The sequence below is a fragment of the Lutra lutra genome, chromosome 10 (assembly GCF_902655055.1).
Source record: "Lutra lutra chromosome 10, mLutLut1.2, whole genome shotgun sequence".
NCBI classification, from domain to species: Eukaryota; Metazoa; Chordata; class Mammalia; order Carnivora; family Mustelidae; genus Lutra; species Lutra lutra.
Window position 1 is genome coordinate 5,477,045 of NC_062287.1, and position 26,675 is coordinate 5,503,719.

Consider the following 26,675-nt stretch of genomic DNA (forward strand, 5'->3'; position numbering starts at 1 on the left):
ACAGTGCATCGCACCGTCAGTGACATGGGAAAGCTCTCTGACAGTTCTGGGAAAGAAAAAGAGACAACTAATGAATAAATGGTTTAAAAAAAAAAAAGTGGCAATCCAAGGATTAATCATAATAGAACAACTCTGGAGGCCTTATTTCATTAGCAAAGTTAATTAACAGAATCCTAGTAAGATTCCAGAGAGAACATCTAGGTGGAAAAATGGGTAGCCTCAATCATTTTCTTTAAAAGTACTAGAAGACAAATGACCAACATCTATGTATTTTTAATAGAACAAAGATACTAGGAATCTTTAGGCTTAAAAATATGCTGAGTATTTCCTCCAAAAATGACAGAATTTATTACCAGTACATGGAAAGAATCAAATTGAGAATTCAAGAATGTAAAACTTTTAATTTTCTTAATTTTTAAATTTAAAAGGACTGGCTGGGGAGGAGGGGAATGTAGTAAAATTGGGGTTAAAAAAATACATATAGGGGCGCCTGGGTGGCTCAGTGGGTTAAGCCGCTGCCTTCGGCTCGGGTCATGATCTCAGGGTCCTGGGATCGAGCCCCGCATCGGGCTCTCTGCTCAGCGGGGAGCCTGCTTCCTCCTCTCTCTCTGCCTGCTGCTCTGCCTACTTGTGGTCCCTGTCTGTCAGATGAATAAATAAAATCTTTAAAAAAAAAAAAAAAGATTCAAAATAAAGTTGTAGAGAACATGAAGACAAAAGAGGAAAAAGGTGGTAGTGTTTCTGGAAGACAAGAATTGAGCACGGATCTAGGCATGGGCTGTGCTCCCTGCGCTGTGCTCCCTGCCGGGGACCAGGGAGCCGGCAGATCCACCTCTGACTCTCACGTGAACTCCTGACAAACCACAAGCACCTTCCGGGCAGCAGTCTGCTCGTCCGTCTGGCGCCCTACCTTTTGCAGCTGCCGCCTGAAGGCTGGGTCCCCGCATCACCGGCTTTGACAGGCAGCAGGGCTTGCTCTCCTGGACTGCAAGGAACTGTAGCAAAGAAGCCATCATGAGCGGGTGCGGGAGCAACCCCGCCCTCCCTACCCCCCCACACCCAGCTCCGGCCCAGAGGCTGCCGGCCACAAGGTCTGTCGTTGGCCGCCGCCCTGGAAAGGCTTAACTACATACCTTGGCGGCTGCTGCCCCACGTCCTGCCCACGGTCTAGGAGCTCACTGCAGTCCTCGCCTCTGGCATCCTCATGCCTCGCCACACCCTCAAGCCCTGGGAGCCACCGAAAACCAACAAGAGAGCAGAGGCCAACACAGAAGATTAAGAGACAATCAAGGCCTCTGCCCAGGCTGGTTGAGGACGTTTGTCTCCCACACAAGGTCAGTAGGTAGAAACCACCTAAGAGAGTTGAGGAAAATGAAGAAATGAAGAGGGATTTTTTTTTTTTCCTAAACAAAAGAACAAGATTAAACTTAACCAGACCTAAATTAAACAGAAATGATTTATCTGACAAGTAACAGCCATAAAGATGCTCACTGGGTTGGGAGAACAATATGCAAACAAGGTAAGAATTTCAAAAGAGAAAATATAAAAGTGCCAAAGAGCAATCAGAGCTGAAGAATTCAGTAACTGAACTGAAAAGGAGTCAGACTGCACCACGTGGAAGAAAGGACCCGAGACATCAGGATGGTGAGTGTCACGCAATCAGAAGAGGAGACAGATGAAGGGGACTTACAGCACTTAGACGACATCAAGTGGACAAACCTGCATTACTTGCAGCCCCACACGGGGAAGACAGACAGGGGTAGAGCACGTACTCAAATAATGGCTGAACACTTCCGTTAACTTGGGAAAACAAACAGAAATCCAGATCTGGGGAGCCCAGGGGGTTCCAAAAAAGATGAATCCACAACAGCCCCACGTTGAGACATTATAATTAAATTGTCAAAAGCTAAAGCAAAGGAGAGAATCTTAGAAGCAGCAAGAGAAAAAAATGCCTTGTTACCTACAAGGGAAACCCCTTGAGACTAGTGCAGAGTTTTCAGCAAAGTCCACAGGCCTGAAGAAAGGGGCAGGATATAGTAAAAAGGCTGAAAGGAAAAAAAAAAATGCCAACCAGTACTTTATCCAGCAAAGTTGTTCTTCAGATTTGAATGAGAGTTTCCAGACAAGAGCTGAAGGAATTCATCACCACTAAGGTCAGTCTTACAAGAAATATTAAAGGGACTTCTTCAAGGAAAGGAAAGGATGCTAATTCGTAACAAGGAGACATTTCGAAGTTGGGTCCCTGGTAAAGACAAATACACGGTCAAATTCAGGACTCCAGTGCTGTAATGGTGGTGGGCAAATCGCTGAGAACGTATAAGAATATTAAAAAGTTCAACTACAAAAATTTTTAATGGATGTTCAAAGTAAAAATATACATAAATTTTAACATCAAACCCAGTGTGGTGGGGGAGTGTAAAAGTGTAGTTTTTGTGTGTGTTTGAAGTTAGCGGTTATAGCTTAAAGTAGATTGTTATAAATATCTTGTATAAGCCTCACGGTAACCACAAAACAAACCTACAATAGATACACAAGAGATAAAGAGACAGGAAACCAAGGATCCAAACCAGCAAAAATGATCAAATCACAAAGGAAGAGAGCAAGAGATCCAGAGGGAAACAAAGGAATTACAAAATAGCCAGAGAACAATTAACAAAATGGCCATACCTGTAAATAATACCTTTAAATACAAATGAACTAAATTCTCCAATCACAAGACACAGAGTAGCTGAACGGAGAAATAAAGTCTTGACTATATGCTGCCTGCCAGAGGCTCACTTCAGCTTCAAGGACACACAGACTGGAAGGGAAGGGTTGGAAAAAGACATTCCATGTACGGAGGCCAAAGAAAGCAGGGCAGCTGTATTTTCATTGGACAAAATAGACTTTAAGACAAAAGCTGTTTAAGATATAAAGAAGGTGGGGGGCAATCCAACAGGAGGTTAAACCATTTGAAATAGATGCACACCTAACAGAGGAGCAGAATACAACAGTAGGAAACTTCAGTGTCCCACTTCAACAACGAACAGATGATCTAGACAGAAAACCAGTAAGGGAACCTTGGACTTGAATAACATGTCGGATCGGATGGACTTAGATATTTATAGAACATCCCACCCAACCCCAGAATACACGTTCATTTCAGGAGCATCTGGAACACCAGCCAAGACATACGACAGGTGAGGCCACAAAAGAAATCTTTCTAAGTTTAAGGTGATTGAAATCATATCCAGCGATTTTTCTAACAGTGGTATACAACTAGAAATCAATTATAAGAAGGAAAAACTAGAAAATTCATCGACACATGGTGGTTAAAAACATGCCACTGATAATCAACGGGTCAAAGAAATTGAAAGAGAAATGCACAAAGTCCTGACACGGGCAACTGGCTGGCTCAGTCAGCAGAGCATGTGACAATGGATTTCCAGGTTGTGAGTTTGAGCCCTGTGTTGTGTATAGAGATTACTTACAAACAAAATCTTAAAAAAAATGTGGACACAAATGGAAATGGAAGTACAACATACCAGAACTTATAGGATGCAGCGAAAGCAATTCTTTTTTTTTTTTTTTTAAGATTTTTATTTATTTATTTGACAGAGATCACAAGTAGGCAGAGAGGCAGGCAGAGAGAGAGGGGGAAGCAGGCTCCCCACTGAGCAGAGAGCCCAATGGGGGACATGACCCCAGGACCCTGGGACAATGACCTGAGCCGAAGGCAGAGGCTTTAACCACTGAGCCACCCAGGTGCCCCAAAAGCAATTCTAATAGGGAGGTCCCCAGTGATAAGTGCTCACATTACAAATCAAGAAAGATCTCAAACAATCTCAAATAAACACATCAACTATACCTCGAGGAACTAAAAAAGGAAGAACAAACCAAGCCCCATGTTAGTAAAAGAAGGAAATAATAAAGATCAGAGTGGAAAGAAATGGAGACTAAAGTGACAATAGTACAGACCAACAGAGTTAAGAGCTGATTTTTTTTTTTTAAGGCAAAAACAGAAAAACCATTAGCTACACTTACGAAGAAAATAACAGAATTTACTTTGGCAGCACATATACTAAAATCAGAATAAAAATAAGAGAACTCCAGCAAATAAAAGTATAACTGAAGGAGGAGACACTGCACGAATAGCCCACAAATACACAGAAATAAGGGACTACATTGAATTACCAACATATTGGAAAACCTAGGAGAAATGGATAAATTTCCAGAAACATAACAACCTACCAAGATGGAATCATGAAGAAACAGTGTATCTGAACAAACCAATTAATAGTAAGGACACTGAATCAGTAGTCAAAACCCTCACACAATGAAGTCTAGGACCAGACAGCTTCACTGGTTAATTCCGTCAAACATTTAAACAGAAGAAGAACGGGCGCCTGGGTGGCTCAGTCGGTTAAGTGGCTGCTTTCAGGTGATGATCCCAGGGTCTTGGGATCAAGCCTCACGTTGGGCTCCCTGCTTAGCAGGGAGCCTGCTTCTTCCTTTCCCTCTAACCCTCACTTGTGTGTCCTTACTCTCGCTAGTGCTCTCTCTCAAATAAATTAAAAAAAATATATATATTGGAAAAGAAAAAAAAAAAAGGAAGAAAATGGTACACTTCCAAAATCATTTTATGAGGACAGCATAACCCTGATACCAAAACTGGACAAAGACACCATAAGAAAGAAAAATTACCAGCTAGTATCCTTGAAGAACACAGCTGCAAAGGGCAACTGGGTGGCTCAGTTGGTTAAGTGTCCGCCTTCAGCTCAGGCCATGATCACAGTTTCCTGGGATTGGTCCCGCATCAGGCTCTTCACTCAGCAGGGAATCTGCTTTCTCTCTGTTACTCCCCCTGCTTGTGTTTATGCTCTTGCTGTGTCTGTCAAATAAATAAATTCTTAAAAAAAAAAAAAAAAAAAAAAAAAAGGCCTGAACAACATATTAGCAAACAAAATTCTACAGCACATTACTGTGATACATAATTTAACAAAATGTAAAATTCATAGGATCATCTCTATAGTTGGGAGAAAAAGCATTTGACAAAATTGAAAATCTATTCATGATAATAACTCCCAACATACTGGACACAGAGACAAGGTACCTCAATAAAATGAAGGTCATCCATGACAAGCCCACAGCTAATATACTTTGAATAATAGTTGTAAAGCTGAAAGTTTTCCCCCTAAGATCAAGAACGAGACAACAATGCCCACTTTCAACAATTAACTGGAAGTCCTAGCCAGAGAATTAGGCAAGTAAAAGAAATAAAAGGCATCCAAATCATAAAGGAAGTAAAACTGCCTCTACTTACAGATGATATATGATATACAGAACACCATAAAGACTTGACAAAAAAATGTTAAAACTAATAAATGAATTTGGTAAAGTTATAGGACATAAGATAAGTATACAAAAGTCAGCTGCATTTATATACATTAACATTCTACTAACAGAGACATTAATAACCCCATTTATAATTTTGTCAAAAAAGAATAAAGTATCTAGTAATAAATGTGGTCAGGAAGGGGACAGATCTGCACACTGATACAAGTAAGATTTTATGGAAGAAACTAAAGAACAATCAAATGGAAAGATATCCCATGCTGCTGGACTGGAAGAATTAATCATATTTAAATGTCCATACTATATAGACTCAGTGCTATCCTTATCAAAATTTCAGCGGCATTTTTCACGGAAATAGAATAAACAATCCTAAAATTTGTATGGAACTACAAAAGACCCTGAATAGCCAAAGCGATTTTGATGGGAATAACAAAGCTGGAGGAAACACACTTCCTGACTTCAAACAAAGCTACAGTAATCACAACAGTACAGTACTGGTATAAAACAGACACAAAGATCAATAGAACAGAGGGCCTAGAAATAAATCTATGCAACACATAAGCAATTAATTTAGGGCAAAGGAGCCAAAAATGTAAAATTGGGAAAGGAGAATTTCTTTGACAAATGGTATTGGGAAAACTGGACGGGTACATAGACTCCGATTTTATACCATACGCAAAAATTAACTCAAAATGGACTAAGATCTGAAACCATAAAGCTCTAGAAGAATACATAGAAAGTGACCTTCTGGACATAGATCTTGGCAATGGTTTTTCTGAATCTGATACCAAAATCAAAAGCAAATAAATGAGCCTGATTGTATCAAACTAAAAAGCTTGTGCACAGCCGAAGAACCACCTGTGAAAAGAAAAGAATGTACGGAATCGGGAAGAAGATTTACAAATTATCTGATAAGCGGTTAATGTCAAAAAAACCTCACAGAATTCAACAGCAAAAAACCAACTGAACTAAAAATTGGGCAGAGGATAAGAATAGATATTTTTCCAAGAAAGATCTGTAAATGACCTACAGGTCCATGAAACGGTTACTCAATGTCAGTAAGTCATCTGAGAAACGCAAATCAGAACGACGACAAACCACCTCGCACCTATCAGAATGGCCGTCATCAAAGACGAAGCATTGGCAAACATGTGGAGAGAGAACCCTTGCGCACCGGGGCTGGGAATGTAAACTGGTGCCGTCATTATGGAAAACAGCATGGAGCTTCCTCAAAAATTCAAGAAGAAAAATCAGAAAAAATAGGATCCAGCCCACCTACTCGTGGACACACGTATACGTGCGTGTGTGTGTGTCTGTATACCCCAAGGAAATGAAAAGCATGCAGGGAAAAGACACGTGTGCTTCCATGTTCACTGCAGCTTCCCCAGCACGACCCACAGCAGCTAAGACCCGGGGACGCCGAAGCCGCAGCCGGAGAATGACCAAGCTAACGAAGGGCGCTAACCGTATGCAGCGGAGGGTTATTCAGCCATGAGACAGACAGACATTCTGCATTTGCAGTACCACGGATGGATTTTGAGTGCATTATACTTAGTGATATAAACCAGAGAAAGATAAATATTGCATGGTTATCACTTATATATGGAATCTATTTTTTTAAAAAAGTCAAACTCTTAGAAATAGAGAAGGAAAGTAGCTGCTGGGTGCTGGGGCCTGGGGCGTGGCCGTGGAGGTGCAGAGGGAGCTTTTATAAATCGGTACAAAATTTCAGCTCTAAGATGAAGTTCGAGGGTCTAATGTATCATGCGGTGGCAACACTGTATTACAGAACTGAAATGTGCTGAGAGAGAACTCACACATCCCACACACAGCCAAGAGGAATAGGTGAGGTGCGGGATGGTTCTTCACTCGACGGGAGGAATCCTTCCACGACCTACTGTAGATCCACTCGTGATGTCCACATCAGTTATCTTAACAACTTTAGTCATCAGTTTTAACACAATAAAGCTGAAAAAAAAAAAAAAAATGCCGTTATGATAGTTAGAGGCTAGGCCCTGAACAATGATACCAAAACAACTGAAGCAGAAACTATAGCCAAGAGAGTAATAATGGGAAAGTAAAGGTTTATGACAAAAGTATTAAAAGTTAGATAGGATAATGTAAAATTAAATATCAAACCTAGTATCTTTATAAACAGTGTTTTTAAGCCTCCGTAACAAGATTTACAGAAATATCAACTGATTTTCTTACAAGAATAACAAATTTTAAGCAAAAATTGAAAATTAGCATGCTACTTTATTCTAAATAATTAAGTTAAACATTAAAAAAATAACAAAACAAAAAAATGAAAGTCCTTACCTCATCTTCCAAATTTTGAGGTCTTAAAGGTGAAATCAGAACTAAATTCATTGCCTTAATTAAATGCTTACAGGTTTTTTTTAAGGACTTTATTTATTTGACAGAGAGAAAGAGAGAGAGAGAGAGAGAGAGATCACAAGTAGAGAGAGAGGGGGAAGCAGGCTCCCTGCTAAGCAGAGAGCCCAATGTGGGGCTGGATCCCAGGACCCTGGGATCATGACCTGAGCCCAAGGCAGAGGCTTTACCCACCGAGCGACCCAGGCGCCCCAAATGCTTACATAGTTTTAAAAGGAAAAAAAGCCACTGCTTCTCAGCCTTTTGGCTAAGATCAAGTGTAAAAGGAAAAAAAGCCAGGTAACCATTCAATTTAAAAAATTAAACATGAAAAAGAACTCTGAGGAAAAGAGCAAACATTAAGAATAAATGGGCGCCCGGGTGGCTCAGCTGGTTAAGCGACTGCCTTCAGCTCGGGTCATGATCCCGGAATCCTGGGATCGAGTCCCGCATCAGGCTCCCAGCTCCACGGGGAGTCTGCGTCTCCCTCTGACCTTCTCCTCGCTCATGCTCTCTCTCACGGTCTCTCTCTAATAAATAAAATCTTAAAAAAAAAAAAAAAAAGAAAAAAGAAAAAATAAATGACAAATCAGTCAATCAGAAAAGTACAAAACTGTTAAATGTAGCAGGTGATTTTGTCAGAAAATTAGTCTCTGAAGAGAACAACCAAGATTTAGGGGAAAAATATATGTAATTCAGAAAAAAGCTCAAAGCCTGACTGGACCAATCAGCCTAGAAGAAATTTTGAGTTAAAAAACACCTAAACTACTGCAGAAAAAGCTTGCCGGCTTCAATGATTTCATTTCAGGAAAAGTCAGTTACCATTCTAAATAATCTGCTGCAGAATATGGAAATAAAAAAACCAGCACAGGGATCTAGTTGTGAAAATAGCATTATGTTCCAGACATTGACCTAAACGCTCCACATGCCTTGTCTGAACCATCAAGTGAATCCTCAAAGAAGCACTATTTACTATTCCAATATTCAGATAAACTAGAAAGAGATGGTAAGTTCCAAATTCAATAGAAAAAAACCCCCCAAAAAACCTGGCATAAGCTTGAAACCAATCTCATTAGAAGTAAACATTTAAATAAAATGTTGACAAATCAAATTTATACTCAGACATCAGTAAGATTGCAAAGCACACAATATTAGATTAATAGGGGCGCCTGGGTGGCTCAGTGGGTTAAGCCGCTGCCTTCGGCTCAGGTCATGATCCCAGGTCCTGGGTTCGAGCCCCACATCGGGCTTTCTGCTCAGCAGGGAGCCTGCTTCCTCCTCTCTCTCTGCCTGCCTCTCTGCTTACTTGTGATTTCTCTCTGTCAAATAAATAAATAAAATCTTTAAAAAAAAAATATTAGATTAATAAAAACAAAATTCATGGATTTAATAAAAATATTTTAACTGATGTTAGAAGAGCACCTAATTAAGTTGAACAGATATTCCTCATGTAAATTCTTCAAACACTACAAACAAAATTCAACATTGTACTTAACATTCTCATTAAAATGAGGACTAAGACATGGAAGCCCACTTTGATCATTATTTGTTGTACTTGAAATGCTCATCACCACAGTAAGAAGAAATGAAATTAGAAAATTATTCAGAGAGGATATATACTTAGTAAGTAAAAACTAAGCATCAGGGAAACCCTTAGCTCTAACAGAGCTCATTCAGTAAGTGGCTCAAATATAAAATAAAACCTAAAACAGATTTCCTACAGTCATTAACATGGTGTGTTGCTGGCACATCTTTAAAATGAGGATCAATGGTACAAACTTCCAGTTATAAAAATAAGTCATGGAGATGAGGAGTACAGCAGAGGGAATACAGTTAATGATCCTTTAAGAACGTTGTTTGCTGACAGACGGTAACTACCCTTATTGTGCTGAGCACCAAGTCCCGTGTAGAACCGTTGAACCAGTGGGTTGTATGCCTGAAACTAACGTAACATTGTATGTTAATTATACTTCAATTAAAAAAAAAAAAAGTCGACCACTGGAACAGACCCGTGTCCAGAAGCAAACTCACACAGACATAGTTTTTCAGTTCATGACAACGATAACAGTGCAGTGTATTTGGGCAAGTCTTTCTCAAGAATGACGCTGGGTTAATTGGATGATCAAAGTACACAAGGTTGAACAATAAAACTGCTAGAAGAAAAACATGCTAAAACATCCAGACATCAGATATCCATCTGAAATAGGACTTGTATCTAGAAGACAGAAAGAACAGATACATATCAGTAAGAAAAAAGGCAGACAACTCCGTACAAAAATTGGCCAAAAGACATGAACAGATACTCCACAAAAGGAGACCTGTCCTCTAAATGGCCACATGCATACGACGTGGTGTTCAGTTCTCTCAGCAAGAACTAAAGTAAAACTGCATTATGATGCCAACAGACACGGCCAAAATGGTATGAAAATACCAAGTACTGACAATGATGTAGAACAGACGGAACTCTCCTTACACTGCTGATAGTGGTAGGGTTTGATAAAACCACTCTGGACAGTGGAAAAATCTGAATAGGGTTGGAGATCTACAACCCTAAGAGCCAGCAACCCTCCTGAATACATATCCAACTGAGAAGTGTAATACATTCACCCCCCAAAATGTACAAATATATTCACTGTTCTATTTCTAATAGCCCCAAACTGAAAATAAATGTCCATCGGTTATAAAATGGATTAGCTGTGGTATGGTACAACATGGATAAACACAACAGAAAAATACATAGCATGGAAGAGGACAGCCAAATGACATACGTGGGTGGATCTTGCAATGGGGAGCAAAACAAGTCACACAAGACTATTCTGCATGAGTACAGTCATACTGTTAAAAAAAAGAAACAAGCTAAAACTGTGGTAGAGGTCAGGATCATTACTACCCCGGGAGTTAGCGGTTACTAGAGGAAGTAGGAGGGGATTCTACGGTCCTGATAATGTGCTAGTCTCAATCTGGGTCATTAAGTGGATGTGTATATATGCCAATATAAAGTAATTCAAACTTTTGCAGTTAATGAAAATATTTATTCAAACCTAACTGTAGTACAGTATCAAGTTGAGTTAAATAAACATTACGTGTATGATATGTAGTTCCTTAGGAATAGACCACCGCCAGATCACAGAAATTTTTAACAAGACATATTTCTGCAGTAAGGTTTAGCAATTATGACGTGATTTCCACACTGAGAAATAGGAGTAGGATGGATTTAAGTTTTTTAAAGGCCCAGTATAAAAAAAGGCTGAGGGAAATGACCCTTTAACATATACACCTGTAGAAAAAATCCTTGATATACTGATATTTAATCAAACAGAAAGCACTTAAGAGAATATACTTTAATCTAGGCACAATCGGTCAGATATTAATGATAATTTCTGTTCTCATTTAAAGGTTTTAACCAGTTTTTCAACTTGACTGATGTGAGTCTGATACAGAGAAGGCACCTCTTTCATTCTCCTTAAGGACTTTTTGAGTAACTCTTTACAACCTCTTAGGGGGCACAGAGACAGTACACTATATCTAAGTACAGATATAGTTACTTAACACAGCCCATTTTAGGAGAAACTAAATTAAAATATAAAACTATGATTTCTCTTTTTACATCTTTTGATGGACATGGCTTTCTAAAAAGGACACCAGAAGATAATCCTCCACACAAGCTTTAACATAGAATACAAGATTTAAATTAAATGTGCACTGGTCACTGTTATGTACTAAGTTCTATGAATTAGTGCAATTCTTCAAATCCCCAGTATATGGGAAAAAGTATACACATACCAAGACATCTCAACTATTACATGAACTTTGTATGGCTCCACAGTCTAAACATTTAAAGTTTTGTAAAAGATCTTAAAAGTTATAAACAAATAGAACACTCAAAAATGGTTTACAAAATTCTCTTTAAAACAAAGAGACCAGAATGACCAGGAGAAACACATTAAAGTGTAAAATTTCAGGAATATAATCTTTACTGCAATTATAAGAAGGGGTAATATTCACTCTGGGAAAAACCTAAATTGTTCATTTCTGATCGCTCCACCAACTGAGGTTGTCATCACCTTTGTACTACTCTGTGGCTGTCTTTAAATGTCTTGTAGGACAGTTACCGAAGGCAATTTTATAAAGAAAAGCATCATTTTTTCCCCCCACACAAAATGAGAAACTACTCCAGACGAAAAAGCCTCAGGGATCACAAGAAGTCAAAAACACAATGTAAGAATACTAGATTGATTTAACCTCTATTTCAACAAGATTTATACAATATGTACAATACGTAATTGTCAGAGCTATACAGTTTTGCAGATTGGCTTTACTTACATTTCTGCAAATGTTTTTTTCCAAAATAAAAAATATACCAGGTAAATCTATTTACAAACTAGGAAGCTGCTTCAGAAACAGCATGATTCAGATATAAAGTGAAATTTCAGTACAAGGAAAGTGCAGGTCATGCTTTTAGGTTCTGTCAGTATCTCATTCCCTACACTCATAGTTTAAGGGATACGAGTTTTAAACAGCTACTGTTCTTTTATGTTCAGAATGTTTACTCATCATAATGCAATGATAACAAAAATTTGTCCACATCCATTCCAGCTGGAAATGAACTGGGTAGCTTCTTTTTCTGTCAAAAAAAAGGGGGGAGGGGGAGAAAAAGGAAAAGAAATAAAAAAAGAAAAGAAAGAAAAGAAAAAAAAAAGAAAAAATAAACCTAAGTTAACATATTGAACTCAAACAAGGCCAAAAAACTTTTACTTAGAACCTCATATCAGGTTCTTCCTATACTAAAATTTCGCTAAAATTTTTAGTTGGTTGGAATTTTAATTATACAGAGAAGTAGCAACACATTTTATAAATCCAGAGTTAATAAATTATACTTCAGTGGTACTTTAACATTAGTTTAAGCAAAACACATTAAACAAATTCAGAGTTTGTGAATGCTGAGACAAGACAGGCCATGCTTTCTATGAGGGTGTCATTCTCACCAAACCACAGTGAGTCTCAGAAGCTTTCCTCACTACAAGTAACAGGTACTGTTCCGGCCCCAGGCGTCTTAGGAACGCTACGTTTACTCCGTCCAGCCTCACGTAAGACGCGTGTGGTAGCCTCAGGTCAAGCGATGCAGCTGAGCCCCAGAGGCTCCGGGCTTAACCACGATCACAGAACCAGTGAGCAGGAGATGCGGGGTTCAAACCCAGGTTTGCGTGGCATCAAAGCCACAACTCTTTCCCGGGTACTGGACTTGCCATAAGACATGTTAAACACCTTTCTTGCTATTCAGTTCACTTACTAAGTGGCTAAATAGGTTCAGGAAAAATGGGTTTTGGTTTTCAAAGCTATCCCTGCACCGCCTTCCTACAGATAACCATGCCCAAAGGAGAAAAACAGGTAACTTTAGCTTTTACACTGCTCCAACATATTAACGTCTCTAAGAGCCAATGGAAGAGACGGCAGGACACTGAAAACCCCCCAAGAGGTAGGAATTGCAAAGTTGTTTTTTACTTTAATTCCACACACAGCAGTGGCTTCCCAATCTTTCATAGCTTCTGTCATTCCCCTGAAACACTTTTACACTTGGGTCCTACCGCGACAGAAACAAAAACCTCCTTTCCCTGAGGCAATGCCTTAGCAATTGTTTTGCAAATGCTTGCTTCCCCTAGACAAATTCTGCGGCCCACACTGGCTGAGACACTGCTACAGCATCATTTTGTCAGTCAAGACTCAAAGCCGTCTTGACCGGAGGGTCCGGTCAGGTAGCTGCGGCAAAAATGCTGAGATCTCTAACGTGAGCACTGAAGGAAGGGCAAAGGTGTGCTTTTGAAATTAAGACTTTCAAACTTGCCTTAATTTTCTTCTTTTTCATTGGGAGTGATGAATTTGTAAGACTTTTACTGGAAGCCCGAGAGGTTCGTTCACGTTCATCTAATTCCTCCATTTTCCGCTTTTTTGTGGTGCTCCTGGAGGAGGCTCGGAACTGCTGGGTGTTGTCTTTGAGAGGAGTTGCGGCGGCGGTCCTGGAGACGGCTGCTCTGGAGAGAATCATGAGCGTGTGCGCGGCCATGCTGACGCTGTTCTCGCTCCCGGTCTCACTGGCGGGGCTGCAGGCAGGCAGGTCTGGGGTGACAGGGGGGACCATCACCTTGGCTGTGCTACTAGAGGGGACCTTGATACCCTCTCTCGGTTCTTCTTTAGGTCTGTCCCCCGCCCCCGCGCCAGGCGTCCGGGGCCCAGGCCCATCAGAGCTCTCGGGGAGCCTCGCTACGGGGCTGGGCCACTGGCCATCTGGCACCACGTCTGTGGTAGGTTTGCTCAGGGCGTTCATCACAGAACTGGCACATTTAGTCTGTTCTTGTTTTGGATCCTTCACAGGTGCCCCTACTGAAATGGCATTTTTACTATTTGAGGATGTGCCTTGTTTTTTGGTTAGTTCTTGCAGTGAAGCTATGGTTTTCTCATTCCGTAAACCCCCATTTTGCTGTCCATTTGACAGTTTTGAAGTTTCTGGATTTTTCTGCCTTTCGACATCACTGCATAATTCATTCTCCTTATTAGCTGTCGCTTTATGGAAAGATTCAAGTACAATTTCTGTTGGTGAAGCTTTCTTTTCTAACTGGGTTTCTTTTATGGCGGTATGTCGGCTATTGGCAGTTTCTGATTTGGATAAAATCTTAGGCAAAGGAGGCCTCTCTCTCTCTCTTTTGAGAGCATTATTAGAAGGGGGTTTTAAGGTGGAGGACACAAGGGGTGACTCAAGATTAGGACATGAAATGTCATTCCTTTCTTTGTTTTGGGACGCCACCTTACGGTTCGTGCCCTGTGTATTTGCCACAGGAGAAGTGATGCTGTCAAAACACAGCACACGTCTGTGGCTCTCAAACGGTTTGCTAGTTGGAACTATGCTCTCTAATGAGAAGGGAACTGTGATTTCTTCCAATTTTTTCCCAAGATCTGTGGCCATATTCTTGTCAGACACTTCAGTTCTGCAAAATAAAGAAATACATTTTAAGCAACATAAAGAAATCCTTGTCAGACACTTTAGTTCTGCAAATATATAAGTAAATATTTTTGGCAACATAAAGACATCCTGTTTGTTTTTAAACTAAGCATTCAAAGAGTCCATGATGAAAACTACTTTTATGCTTACCTTTGTGCAGGACATCCAACTAAATGACTAGATGAATCCACCAAATTATTTACCTGCTTTCCTGGAATTATAAATGAAATAATTAGAAAAGAAAAACACTCCCAAGAGAAAGGGTACATTACTCTGAATGAAAATGGAACAAGCCAAGTATCACACATCGTGAGAAAAATTTTAAATGACAACTAATGTACAAATGAAATACTCTCACCTGCTGGGCTTAAAAAGCAATTTCTAATTATTCCTTTGTAAGATTTTATTTATTTGAGAGAGAGAGAGAGAGAGAGAGAGCACAAGCAGGGGGAGGGGGAGCAGGAGAGGGAGAAGCAGGCTTCCCACTTCTTAGGTCCAGAAAGCTAAAGAAAGTAATATATTATGCCTATTTTGAAATCATGCCCATTTGATCGTCATGTCAGCATGCCTACATCAGGAAAAGCACCAGCTCTGGAGTTTTAATAGCTGTATTTTAATTTCTAGGGACTTAAGGATTTCTGTGGGAGAGCAGCAAGAAAACCAAGCTGGCACAGGTGAGATCGTGAAGGACCTTGTGCATTATGCAAAAAGTTTCAGAGAGCGCCCTTAAGACTTCTAAATAGGGAAGAGGTAAAACAGACTTGTGCTTTAGAAAGTCACTCTGGCAGTAGTGTAGAAGACGGGACGAGAGAAGAAAGAAAACTGCCATCCGAAATCCTCCTCAGGCAGCCGCAAATACTCCAGGTAAGAGACAAAGGCCTTGGAGACAGCCATGGGCGCTCACACAGATAGGAAGGGTTAAGGAGGACTGAATGGGAACATTAATCAAGGGGGAGAAAAGCAGGCTGAGGAGGTCTTTGAGGAAGAAGTGGGACTGAGACGTGTAGAACTTGAAGGTCTGGATTGGGCGGAGTCACGAAGGCAGGAGTGCAGTAACTCAGTGGCGGGTCCAGAAACCACCACTATGTCAACTGCCAGAGGAAGGTAATGTCAGAACGGAAAACCTCCAGAGCCACTGGGGATCTCAGTTTAAACAGTTTTAGTGGAAACATGAGAAAAGACAATAACGTGGATGAAGAAAGAATGGGAGACAGGAGAAGGTGGGGATGGGCGGCTGGCCGGTGAGACAAACCCCAGGAACTGCACAGGGACAGAAGGATCCAAACAAGACAAATGCAGGCTACAGAGAAGACAGAAGACGCAGGCAGACCGGAGAAGATGCAGGCATTAACCAGAGAAAGGAGGAGAGCATCAGTCCTGTAAGAAAGACAGGAACGGGAGGAAGCAGAACAAGGACACACCCAGTGGGAGTGATGTGAGAAAACGGAGCTCACTACTTACTGCTCTGGTGGGAGAGAAGGTCACTGGCCCAGAGTGAGGAGGGTGGGGACCGTGTAGGTAGAAGAGCTGCAGGAGTTCGGAAGAGTGAGAAGGGGGAAAGGGAAAGACAGGAAGACACCTGAAATGACCGCTAAGTGGCAGTGAGAGTGAGACGGTTTTAAGTGGTAGTGAACAGCCTCACTTCCAAAGCAATCTGAGAGGCCAAGGTACAAAGGCAGAGGGTGATGTCTGGACAGATCCGGGGCCGGAAGGCACCTTCTACTGAAGAATGTGCAGCTGAAGGTGTTTCAGAGTCCTGGGAAGGGCGGGTGAGGTGGGTCTAGCCTGGTCGGGGAAGGAAAGGAACCCAGGAGGGAGACGGGAGGTTCAGGGCAAAGAGGAGCCTTCACTGGCTGAAAAGTCACTGTACGGGAATCCAGAATGTTCAGAGATAGGTTACCTGCCTTTACAACCACACAGGGCTAGTAAGAAGGGAAGTATTTAAAGGTGAAGCTAAAGGAGAGGTTAGGTGACATGAAAATCAAGACTCAGAAATGGAAAGTGTCCAAGAATGCTGAGGGCCAGGGGGGTGGGTAAGTTGATGACGTGGGCATTTTGTCATCCACGAAGATGGAGAAGTTGGAGGCAGAAGTCTGATGCAACCGCTCAATGAAGATCTGCTGTTATTTCATAAGTAGTGTCTTTTGTTGAACAGAAACCTTTAATTTTGGAGCAGTCATGACTTTTAAAAAAAAAAAATTTTTTTTAAAGATTTTATTTATTTATTTGACAGACAAAGATCACAAGTAGGCAGAGAGGCAGGCAGAGAGAGAGAGAGAGAGGAGGAAGCAGGCTCCCTGCCTAACAGAGAGCCCGATGTGGGGCTCGATCCCAGGGTTCTGGGATCATGACCTGAGCCGAAGGCAGAGGCTTTAACCCACTGAGCCACCCAGGCACCCCTGGAGCAGTCATGCTCTTAACTTTTTCCAAATGTAATTATGTATCTTTTTCATTTTTTCTAAAGCAATCCTTTTATCCTTGTGTCACCAAGACATTCTCTTACATTTCTTTTACTGTTTAACTGTATTGCTTTATACTTTTATGTCTTTAATCATCTTGGAGTTCACCTTTGTGTATGGTATGAGGAAGGTATCTAATTTTTTCCTTATAAATATATAATAGCCAATAAATTTATTAAACTATCCTTCCCGTCCTGTGAGTTCTGATGCTATATCCACCACATTCAAGTTCTCATAAGTATATGGTCTCTGAACTCTTTTTTGCTCCATTCACCTTTTAACTTAGATCACTTAAAAAAAAAAAAAAAAGGAAAAAAAAAAAAAAGCTTGAAGTAAAGGTTAGAAATCACCTGTCGGAACGAAACAGGTATTCAGAAAAATACTGTGGTGCTGCCGGAAACAAATGAGTATACAGACATTAATGAACTTAAAAATGTACCTGTACAAGGCTTGTTCCTCAGTGCCGGAGTCCTCTGTGATTTTGGAGGGATGGGGATTTGAGGGGTACTTCTACTGCATACTGGTGCCGTCAAAGGCATATGAAGGAGCTAGAAGAGAAGCAACCATGAGTGATAGATACTATGTTTGAAAAGCATCACTGCACCATTTTCAGTTCAGAAATCTTACCTGCTGAGGAGGAGCAGAAAAGGTATTTCCATTCTGTCCAACCACCGATACAGGGATCATTCCCACCATTCCTTGGAGAACAGGTTGGACAGGAGAAGCAATTATGATGGCAGATCCTTAAAAAAAAATTCTCAATAAGATTCTCAAACAAAAGACTCCAAAGTAACTACTAATTTATTTAAATAAATCCCTAAAATTATAATCCTTAGAATACCTTAGAATCTATTGTCCTTAAAAAACTTTAGGAACAAAAGCAAGGCTAACAAATTAAGAAAAAGTTAATCTGAATATTAAAGTAATCTTACTATATTTGGTCAAGGTAAACAGTCTAAGCATTAGACATCACAGTCAGGGGCTCACCGTTATATGCTGATTCTTCTAAATACAATAGTGAAACTGATTAGAAATGTGATGGTGACGGTTTCAAGTTTGAATTGTACCACAAAATTAGGGTCTCAACTGAATGTTAACGGCCCAAGACCTGCTCAGAATGCGAACCTGTCACCTCAGTGGTACTGGTCAAAAAGGGTCCAGAGAAATTTACCAAGAGTCAAAACCAAGAGGGGAAATGACAATGCTTATCTGGTTCTTAGAAGTCAACACTACAGTCCGTGCCTCTCCTAGTTTATCCTTGTCCCCTAAATCAAACTCTTCCTTATATTCACTACCTGCTCCCGTCAGGTGGAGCTCACTTTCAGGAACACCCACTTCAGTCTCTCAACCACACCTATACTTGACAACTCCCTCCCTCCACCCCAACCCCGACTTCTTTTCGAGCTTCCGCTGAAATCCCAGTCTCTACTCATTCTGACCCCTCTTTTATGTCATTTTAAACAGTACTCCAAACAGGCTTACTAATTGTGTGCATTTATTCAGGTTTTATTATATGCCTACAATATTAAAAAAAGGGGGAAAGGAGCTTGGGAACCAATATGGAAGGAAAGGCAGATGAATGTGTCATCAGCTCCATCTTCCAGGATCACTGAAACCAAGGACTCCCTAACTTATAGTAGATACAAAAGAAGGCACGACTAAACTAATTAGGGAGAGAAAAGAGGGGGCATAATCACAAATTCCAGTCTTTTCTCACACTATCCATCCACGATTTAATTCCTCCTAGTCAATAAATGCACACCCAAGAGAAATTACACCCCATTCCAGAGAAATGAACTTCAATGTGTTCTTAAAGTTACCTTGCGAAAAGCTGGGTGACACAGTCTGGTTGACAGCGAACACACTGTTGGACCTTGGGGGCGTCTGTAACTGGGGCAGGGGAGGCGGAGCAGTCACAGGGGCGGAATTTCCGGGCAACACCACCACATTAGACTGACTTACAGTTGTTCCTAAGGCTGTTGGATCAGTCACGCAGGTCGCTATGAGAATGTTACTTGAATTGCCAAACGTCGTGCTCGTAGCCGGCATCAACTGTATGTACCCACCGTCCTTGGACACACACGGTGTGATGTTGGACGAAAAGGCAATGCTGCCTTCATTCTGAGCGCCGTTTCCGGCAGAGTCCTCAGGCTTGAGGGCCAAAAGGCTCTGTTCCACTGGCGCGGAATCCGTGAGTCTTTCAGCAGACGGGACAGCGCCTGCAGTTTCTTCCGGAGACGAGCATTTAACTAGTTCTGCGTTTTTGGCAGGAGACTTGGCAGGAGAGGACAGGATTATCGTTGGCAAGTTCTCCCCGCTGATACTAGAAACAGCACTGTTGAGTTCCGTATCTGAGGAAACAAATGGGTCGTCACTAATGATAATTTTGAGAGAGACGATATTTGATGCATCTATGTCTGCTGAATTGTCCACAGCAGGTTTGTCACTAGTATTCTGGGACTCAGGGTGAGAATCTCCCACTGAAGAACACAGAGCTTCTGAGGGCAGAGACTGCTTCCCTTCCACAGCATTACCTTCTGGAGCAATGAGTGCCACCTCCCCACAGTTACCACTGTCGCCTAAAGTGAGAAAAATACTATCTCCATCTTCTCTTAAAGATGAACGCTCCTGTGACTGGACAGCGACTTTCTCAGACTTGGAGGGCTGAGTTTCACGTTTTTCTGTATGATTTAAATCAGGGGCCGAGGACTCCTCAGCTGGTTGTTTAACTGAAGACACTGAATCTTCAAGACGAATGTCTAACTGCTCGGATACCTTTAAACCAGAACTTTCAACGGACACAGGTAGTATTTTACTTTGAAGTGAAGAACTGTCCTGGCAGTCTGCATGTTGTGATGCACCTGGCAAGCCGCCGTGGATCTCGGTTTTATTCTGGTGCATTTCTCTTGGGTCTGGTGAGTTAGAACTAGGGAGATTAGTTTTAAGTCTTGCTGTGTTGTTAGAGTTTTCACAAAACTGACTTGTCTTACATGTCTTTCCAGTTAATGGGATATTTTGGGATAAAAGCTGAGAACTCTTCCCAGAGAGCATTAAGTTTTCAGAGTGAGTCTCAGCGCCGAGGGAAACGAACGACGTCACTGGCAGAGCGGATGCATCAGGCTGCGAGGGAGGCTCACGGGGGGCTTCCGACAGCAGGACATTCTTCCCGACCTCCATCGCCACGGCGGCGTCAGCGGGCAGCGGATGGGTGTAGAATTCGGCACAGCGCTGATTACATTCAGCGTCTGCATTTACTCTTTGGTTAAAGTCATTCAAATGAGGCACAGACTCGAAGGTAATATCAAGGTTACACTTGTGTCCATTAGGTCCGACTGTCTTAAATGCCTTCTTCTGGACGCTGGAGCCCGTCTGCGGGAAGTGCTCCTGTGCTTCCTGGCGGAGCTCCGCGTGGCCGCGGCTCTTCAGAGCGGCAGAGGGGTCTTCGCTTTGGTAGGATGTGCAAAATGGGGGCGGTCCAGACTGATCACCTGCAAGACAGAAGGATGGCAGAGATGGTGAGCATGTCCCGTTTACTCCTGTTTTGACAAGAAAGTAACTCATCTTTGATAGCTTGGTAAGCAGAAGTCGGAAAAGCTGCATCTCACATTTTCCGAGTATCAAAAAACTTACAGGTACTTTTTTTGTTTTTGTTTTTAAACTTACTGATGCCTTTTTAAACAAGGGCCAAACTGTTTTTCAAACCTCTTAGAATACAAATGATGCAAAGAAGGAAAAAGTATGTAGGTTTAAGAACATTTAAAGCTTATTAGTAGGTAAAAAACTGGCCCCACATGTTTTTTTTTTGAAATAGCTGACTTTTCAACTTGTACCATGTCTGTTGACCTTACTTTATCTGATATATTCTTCAAGGTGAAATGGGCCAAGCACATTTTGTATGATCAACGTTTGCTATTGCCGCGTCCTATTTGCAATCTTCAACACACACTTACTAAAAATCATCAACCACATGATTAGTGTTGGGATATAAAGATGAATGACCTAGTCTCTGCCTTTGGGAAGATCAGTCTAGTAAGGGAAGCAGACACAGAAAGAGATGATAAAACATGTAAAAACTGTTATAGCACAGGAGCGAATGGTACCTCTTTGTGCCTAACCGATGTGACTGTTACAAAGGCGCTATTATAAGAGGAGATCTTGAAAAAGAAAAGAGCTGTGATCACTGGAATAAGAAGAAAGGACGTTTTAGGAAGTAACGTAGTACTGACATGCTGTGTCATAGAGCATCACAGTGTAGGATAGAGAAATTAACAATAACAATATGAAAAACAGAGGAAAAAAGTCTGGAAAAATGGCTGTCACCTATGATTCTGTCAATGCGACACTCGTAATCCTACTGTGGGGAGATGGGGAGAAGTTATATCCAGGCCACGTCAGTTTCAGTGAAGTGGTAAGACTTCGAGAGAATGAGATTTTGAGTTTCATTCTGTGCACAGTAGAGCGCCTAAGTGAAGCATGATCTTCCGCGCAAAGTAACGCTGTACTCCAGTTTAAGAATTAGAGGATTGGGCTGCAGTGTAGGCAGAGAATTCAAAATGGGAATGTAGTCTGAGATATTATGTGAAACTTGGAAGCCATCAGGTTTTCTTGGCAGTTGGAGGCATTTAAGAAGACAGAGCAGAAAAGATTATTTTGACACAACTTGTTAACAGAACTGAAGAAGGTGATACTAAAAAGGCACAGAGTTCGGCATGTGTGAGATACAAGGACAATGGTATCTTTTAGAAAAAGAGATGGAGGGTTTAGTGTTGGGAAGGGAGATGAAGCGAGGTTTTCATCCTGCTGGCAGTGTTCTGTTTTTTGATTTGGGAGATGGTTATACAGGTATTTGTTTGGCTATAATTCAGTGAGATACACATATCTTTATTGTGTACTTCTCTGTAAGTGTTATGTTTTACAAAATTAAAATAATTGTAATGGAGGTAAGATGGTCACATTCACTGCCTTCCCTCAGTCAATAGTTACTGTGGGTCATTTATGTGCCCCACTGGTATTCCACTGCTACTTCACTGGTACTGGAGACAGAAATGTAAAAAACTGACTTAGTAGACACATCGGAATAGGACTGAAAATCTGATCAAATCCATACTGCAAGACTATCACTACAGTGTATAGTTTCCTTGACACAAGTGATACGGATGCTGAGCAGTCAGCTGAACTTGCTCACCAGCTGAGTATTAACACCGCACCCTGACTGTACAAACACCACACACTAACTGTACAAAGAAGGGATTGGAATTTATGCCACAAAAAAATGTTTAATGTTTTAGATTTCTGTCAAACTGGACCACACTATTAATACTAAATTGTGGATATCAAGAACCTATTGCATCACTGAAGAATGAGTACTAAAATTCGCCCTTTATTCAAATTGCTCAAAGGCTTGGAATTTTTTCTTTAATGAAAAGAAAAAACTTAAAACAACACAAAACAAAAAACCGTGGTGCTTGGGTGGCTCAGTTGGTTAAGTGTCTGCCTTCGGCTCAGGCCATGATTCCAGAGTCCCAGGATGGAGCAGGGTATTAGGCTCCCTCCTCAGCAGGGAGTCTGCTTCTCCCTCTACCACTTCCCCTGCTCATGCTCTCATTCTCTTTCATTCTCTCAAATAAATAAAATCTTTAAAAAAAAAAAAACAAAAACAAACTATGTGGCAATCTGAACAACTTCCAAATTAAACAGTATTTTCTGCCTTTGAAATTTTGAGACTGATATTAGGATTTAGATAGAAGATATTAACAAGACTAAATTCTTACCAGATTGTTCTGTATCAAAAGAACTTTTAACTGCTAGATTAGTTTCATCTGCTAAGACTACACTGGGATTGGTTTCCAGATGCTGACTGGAGATGCCTTGTGATATATTTTTATTATTCTTTGATTTACCTGTTAAAAAGGGAATAGGGAAAAAAATTAAATGATCAAAATAAAAATAAGCATCAGTTAATGCAGCTTGATAGTGATTAAGCAAATGTTAAATTTTATGTTAAAATTATGGTCTTCTGGATGTTTTTAACATGTTGGCTTATATGTCATTGGCAGAAATAAAGATTTTTCCAACAGACCAGAGGTTCTTAAACTTCAGCCTATATGAGAATCATCTGGAGAATCCACGAACTTGCCCTTTTAACATGTTCTCAGATGATGTTATATGCTGGTTTGGAGACTACACTTAGAGAACCACTGCACAAGATCATAAAACTGAGGGCAATGCCAATTTCTTATATTCGTTTAGTATTATCCAATTGTGTTTAGTGTAATGTATGTGTAGTAGTTGACATCAACCTATTTGTGTTGACTGGCAATAATGCCCACAAAAAATACAAAAGGTTCTCCATTTTTACAGCTAGAGTTTATGGAAAAAATAACTCCCACCCCACTTTCATAGCCGTGTGTTTGTTTTGATGAAAACAGGACTTTTTTTCAGATGCTCTGGGAATGTTGTTTTAGTCTGGTTAAGGGGCCAAAGAAATTATAACTTTTTTCTTCTAAATGCCCTGGGATGGTCTACTTACCATAGTCAAAGAGGTCGAAGAGCGCTTGAAATGCTGGATCGGACTCTGTTTGTTCCAGGATATCCTGTATTGCTTCCTCAGACATATGGATTTCACTCTGCCAAAAAAGAGTGGTCCTGACTGAATTAGTAGGTAGTGTAACACCGGCAAAATACCTAGAGGGCATAGGACAACTTTCATTTTTTATGAATTACTTCCTGCCATGAAAATTTCTTCTGATTTTAACACTAGGGTCCTTTGAAACAACTAAAAACAACACTAGGAAGTAGAAAGTGAATGTTCCCTAATTCCACTTCCTAGAGTTAACTGCTTTGGTGGATATATTCCCCCAAATTAAAATAAAATGAACATAGGAACTATAGTTATGTGTGTATGTATAACTTAAGTAAAGTCGCACTACAGATTGTTTTTTAAACTTGACATCCAGCACTAAGTTGACAGTGTGCAGTGTGATGCCGTGACCTACATATGCTGAGAAACGACGACGACCACAATCAGTTAACACCCATCATCTCATGCAGCGACAAAAACAAGAAATTTTTTATTTCCTTATGAGAACTCTTAGGACCTACTCTCTTAACAATTTTCAAATATACCATATAGCAGTGTTAACTAGTCATCATGCTGTACATTACAGCCCAGAAGTCTCTTTTCGCCAGAAGTCTCTGTTTTTGACCACCTTCATCCAGTATCCCCACCCCTCAACGTCCTGTCTCTGATAACTACAAACCTGGCTTATTTTCCTATCAGCTTGGGTGACCTCTATATAAAGCTCACCCCTGTTATCTATCTGCTTTGGTCTCTTAATCTTTGAATATTTTGCTCATTTATTTGTGAGAGAGAGAGCACGAGTGCGCTCAAGGGGGTACAAGCAGGGGGAGTGGCAGGCAAGGGGGGAAGCTAGACAGAAGGCTCAATCCTAGGACCCTGGGATAATGACCTGACCCGAAGGCAGACGCTTCACCAACTGAGGCATCTGGGTGCCCCTAGTCTGTTCACATTTGAAAGGGGCACATCAAAAGCTACCTGCAAACTCTTTGCCAATGGAGGGAGCTTGTCAATCACCATCTACACAGCAGAACTATCTTGCAGGACCATCTGTACTTTTAGTTTTTTTTTTTCTTTTGATCGAGTGACATTTTGCTGGGTGAGTGTATGATGGACAACAGTGTTTGTGGAGACCGTGTAAAATGCGGACAAGATTTAGAGGTTAACGACGACTTCCTCAATTTTGCACCCCGTTTCCTGCTTGTAGCTGTCTCTACATTTGCTTTCAGAGCTACTGGTACTGAGCCTTTTGGGATTTCTAGGTTGTAAATTTTTTCTTTTTTTTTCCTGAGCTTTGCCTTTACTGGCTTAGAATACTGGATCTCCAAAGTCAATGACCCCTTGTCAATTCTAACTTCAAGAGTTTTTTTTTTTTTTTCTGTCCTCTTCTTTATTCTTGTGGGTTTTTAAAATTTCCCCATACTGTCTCTTTTAATAGTAGGGTACAACACTAAATGTTTAATCCACTATCTATTTAAAAGAAACGAACCCCTTAGTAACAGGCTTTTTCTTTGCTAACTATGCCACATTTAATCAGTTCCCAATGTTGGACATTAGATAATACCACAGTGAAAATCTTTATCCAGGGATCAGGTATTTTTTTTGTTTTTGTTTTTGTTTTTTTTGTGGTAAATTTTTACTAGTACAATTACTGAATCCACTGATAAAGAGTCAGAGGATATACATATTTAAAATTTTGAGAACTACTACCAAGTAGTCTTCCACAGAAATTGCTAAGAATTCCTGTTCTGTGTAACAATGTGCAAGCTCTTACCAATAACGGGTAATATCAATTTTTAAGCATCATCAGCCTACTAAATAAAAGTAATCTGTTCTCTTAATTTGTATTTATTACTGAGCTGAATATGTCTCCATGTTTACTGGACATTTCAACTTTTTTTGGAAGTCAATATGATTCAAACAGAATGAAAGTGAACATGCTCTAAAACCACCAGTCAGGGACACCTGGGTGGCTCAGCTGATTGAGTATCTGACTCCTGATTTCAGCTCAGGTGCTGATCTTGAGGTTGTGAGATTAAGCCCTACATCAGGCTCTGCACTGAGCATGGAGCCTGCTTGGGATTCTCTTTCCTTCTGCTCCCTGCTCCACTGCCCTGACTGGCTTACTCGCTTTCTCTCTCAAAAACAAACAAAACAGGGGCGCCTGGGTGATTCAGTTGTTAAGCGTCTGACTTCAGCTCAGGTCATGATCCCAGGGTCCTGGGACTGAGCCCCGGGTCTGGCTCCCTGCTCCACAGGAAGCCTGCTTTTCCCTCTCCCACTCCCCCTGCCTGTATTCCCTTTCTTGCTGTCAAATAAATAAATAAAATCTTAAACAACAAAACCAAAACCAGCCTCCCCCCCCACCCGCCCCCGGCCCCACAACCAACAAAAAACTTCCCAAAACAAACAAGCAAACAAAAAAACCCTAGTGTGCAACCAAGGGGTAAAGGCTGCACCCTACCCAAGGGCAGTCTGTAAAAATGTGCTGAAATTTCTCACGTTTACCAGCTATCAGGGTAAAACACAACCACCACCTGTGTTTCCTGTAAAAGTTGGGGCAAACGGATTGTATCGATACTTCAAACAAGGATGACATAGATTCTGAGCGAAAGCTTGGAGTAGTATGCCAGTAATGTAGCTCAGTAAAAATGTTTAATCCATTTCTGTCAATTTTATGTGAAGATATAAGTTTAAAAAAATACAAAAAAGAAATATGGAATAAAAAGCAGTAGTAAATCTTTTCAGCTAAAACATTAGATTTCATAGAAGTTACAGTACTAGGGTCTTCATTTACTCTTATTCTAATAATTGGGAGATTTAAGATTCTCAATTTTAGTTATTTATAAAACATCCCACAATGCTGTATTCTTCAAGATTGGCAAGGCATACATTTGAATCCCATGAGACAGGAAACTCACATGGAGCAAAGAGTTAA

At 40.8% G+C, this 26,675-nt stretch overlaps 1 protein-coding gene across 2 annotated transcripts in view; it reads right to left on the reverse strand.

Annotated features, from left to right (window-relative positions):
- Positions 1-11,939: 11,939 nt before the first annotated feature.
- The window catches only part of LOC125079945 (protein NPAT), a 51,207-nt gene continuing 36,471 nt past the window's right edge, over positions 11,940-26,675 (reverse strand). The window contains exons 11-19 of one of the 2 annotated variants that reach the window (XM_047693692.1): positions 23,690-23,786; positions 22,932-23,060; positions 19,695-20,648; positions 18,981-19,511; positions 17,788-17,903; positions 17,600-17,708; positions 14,852-14,912; positions 13,550-14,687; positions 11,940-12,331 (exon numbers count right to left, since the gene is read on the reverse strand). In XM_047693692.1, the coding sequence (XP_047549648.1) occupies positions 12,254-12,331; positions 13,550-14,687; positions 14,852-14,912; positions 17,600-17,708; positions 17,788-17,903; positions 18,981-19,511; positions 19,695-20,648; positions 22,932-23,060; positions 23,690-23,786 (3,213 nt within the window). In that variant the 3' untranslated portion in view covers positions 11,940-12,253. Of the gene's footprint in view, positions 12,332-13,549; positions 14,688-14,851; positions 14,913-17,599; positions 17,709-17,787; positions 17,904-18,980; positions 20,649-22,931; positions 23,061-23,689; positions 23,787-26,675 lie in introns of both variants that reach the window. The other variant, XM_047693690.1, reaches the window with a different exon arrangement.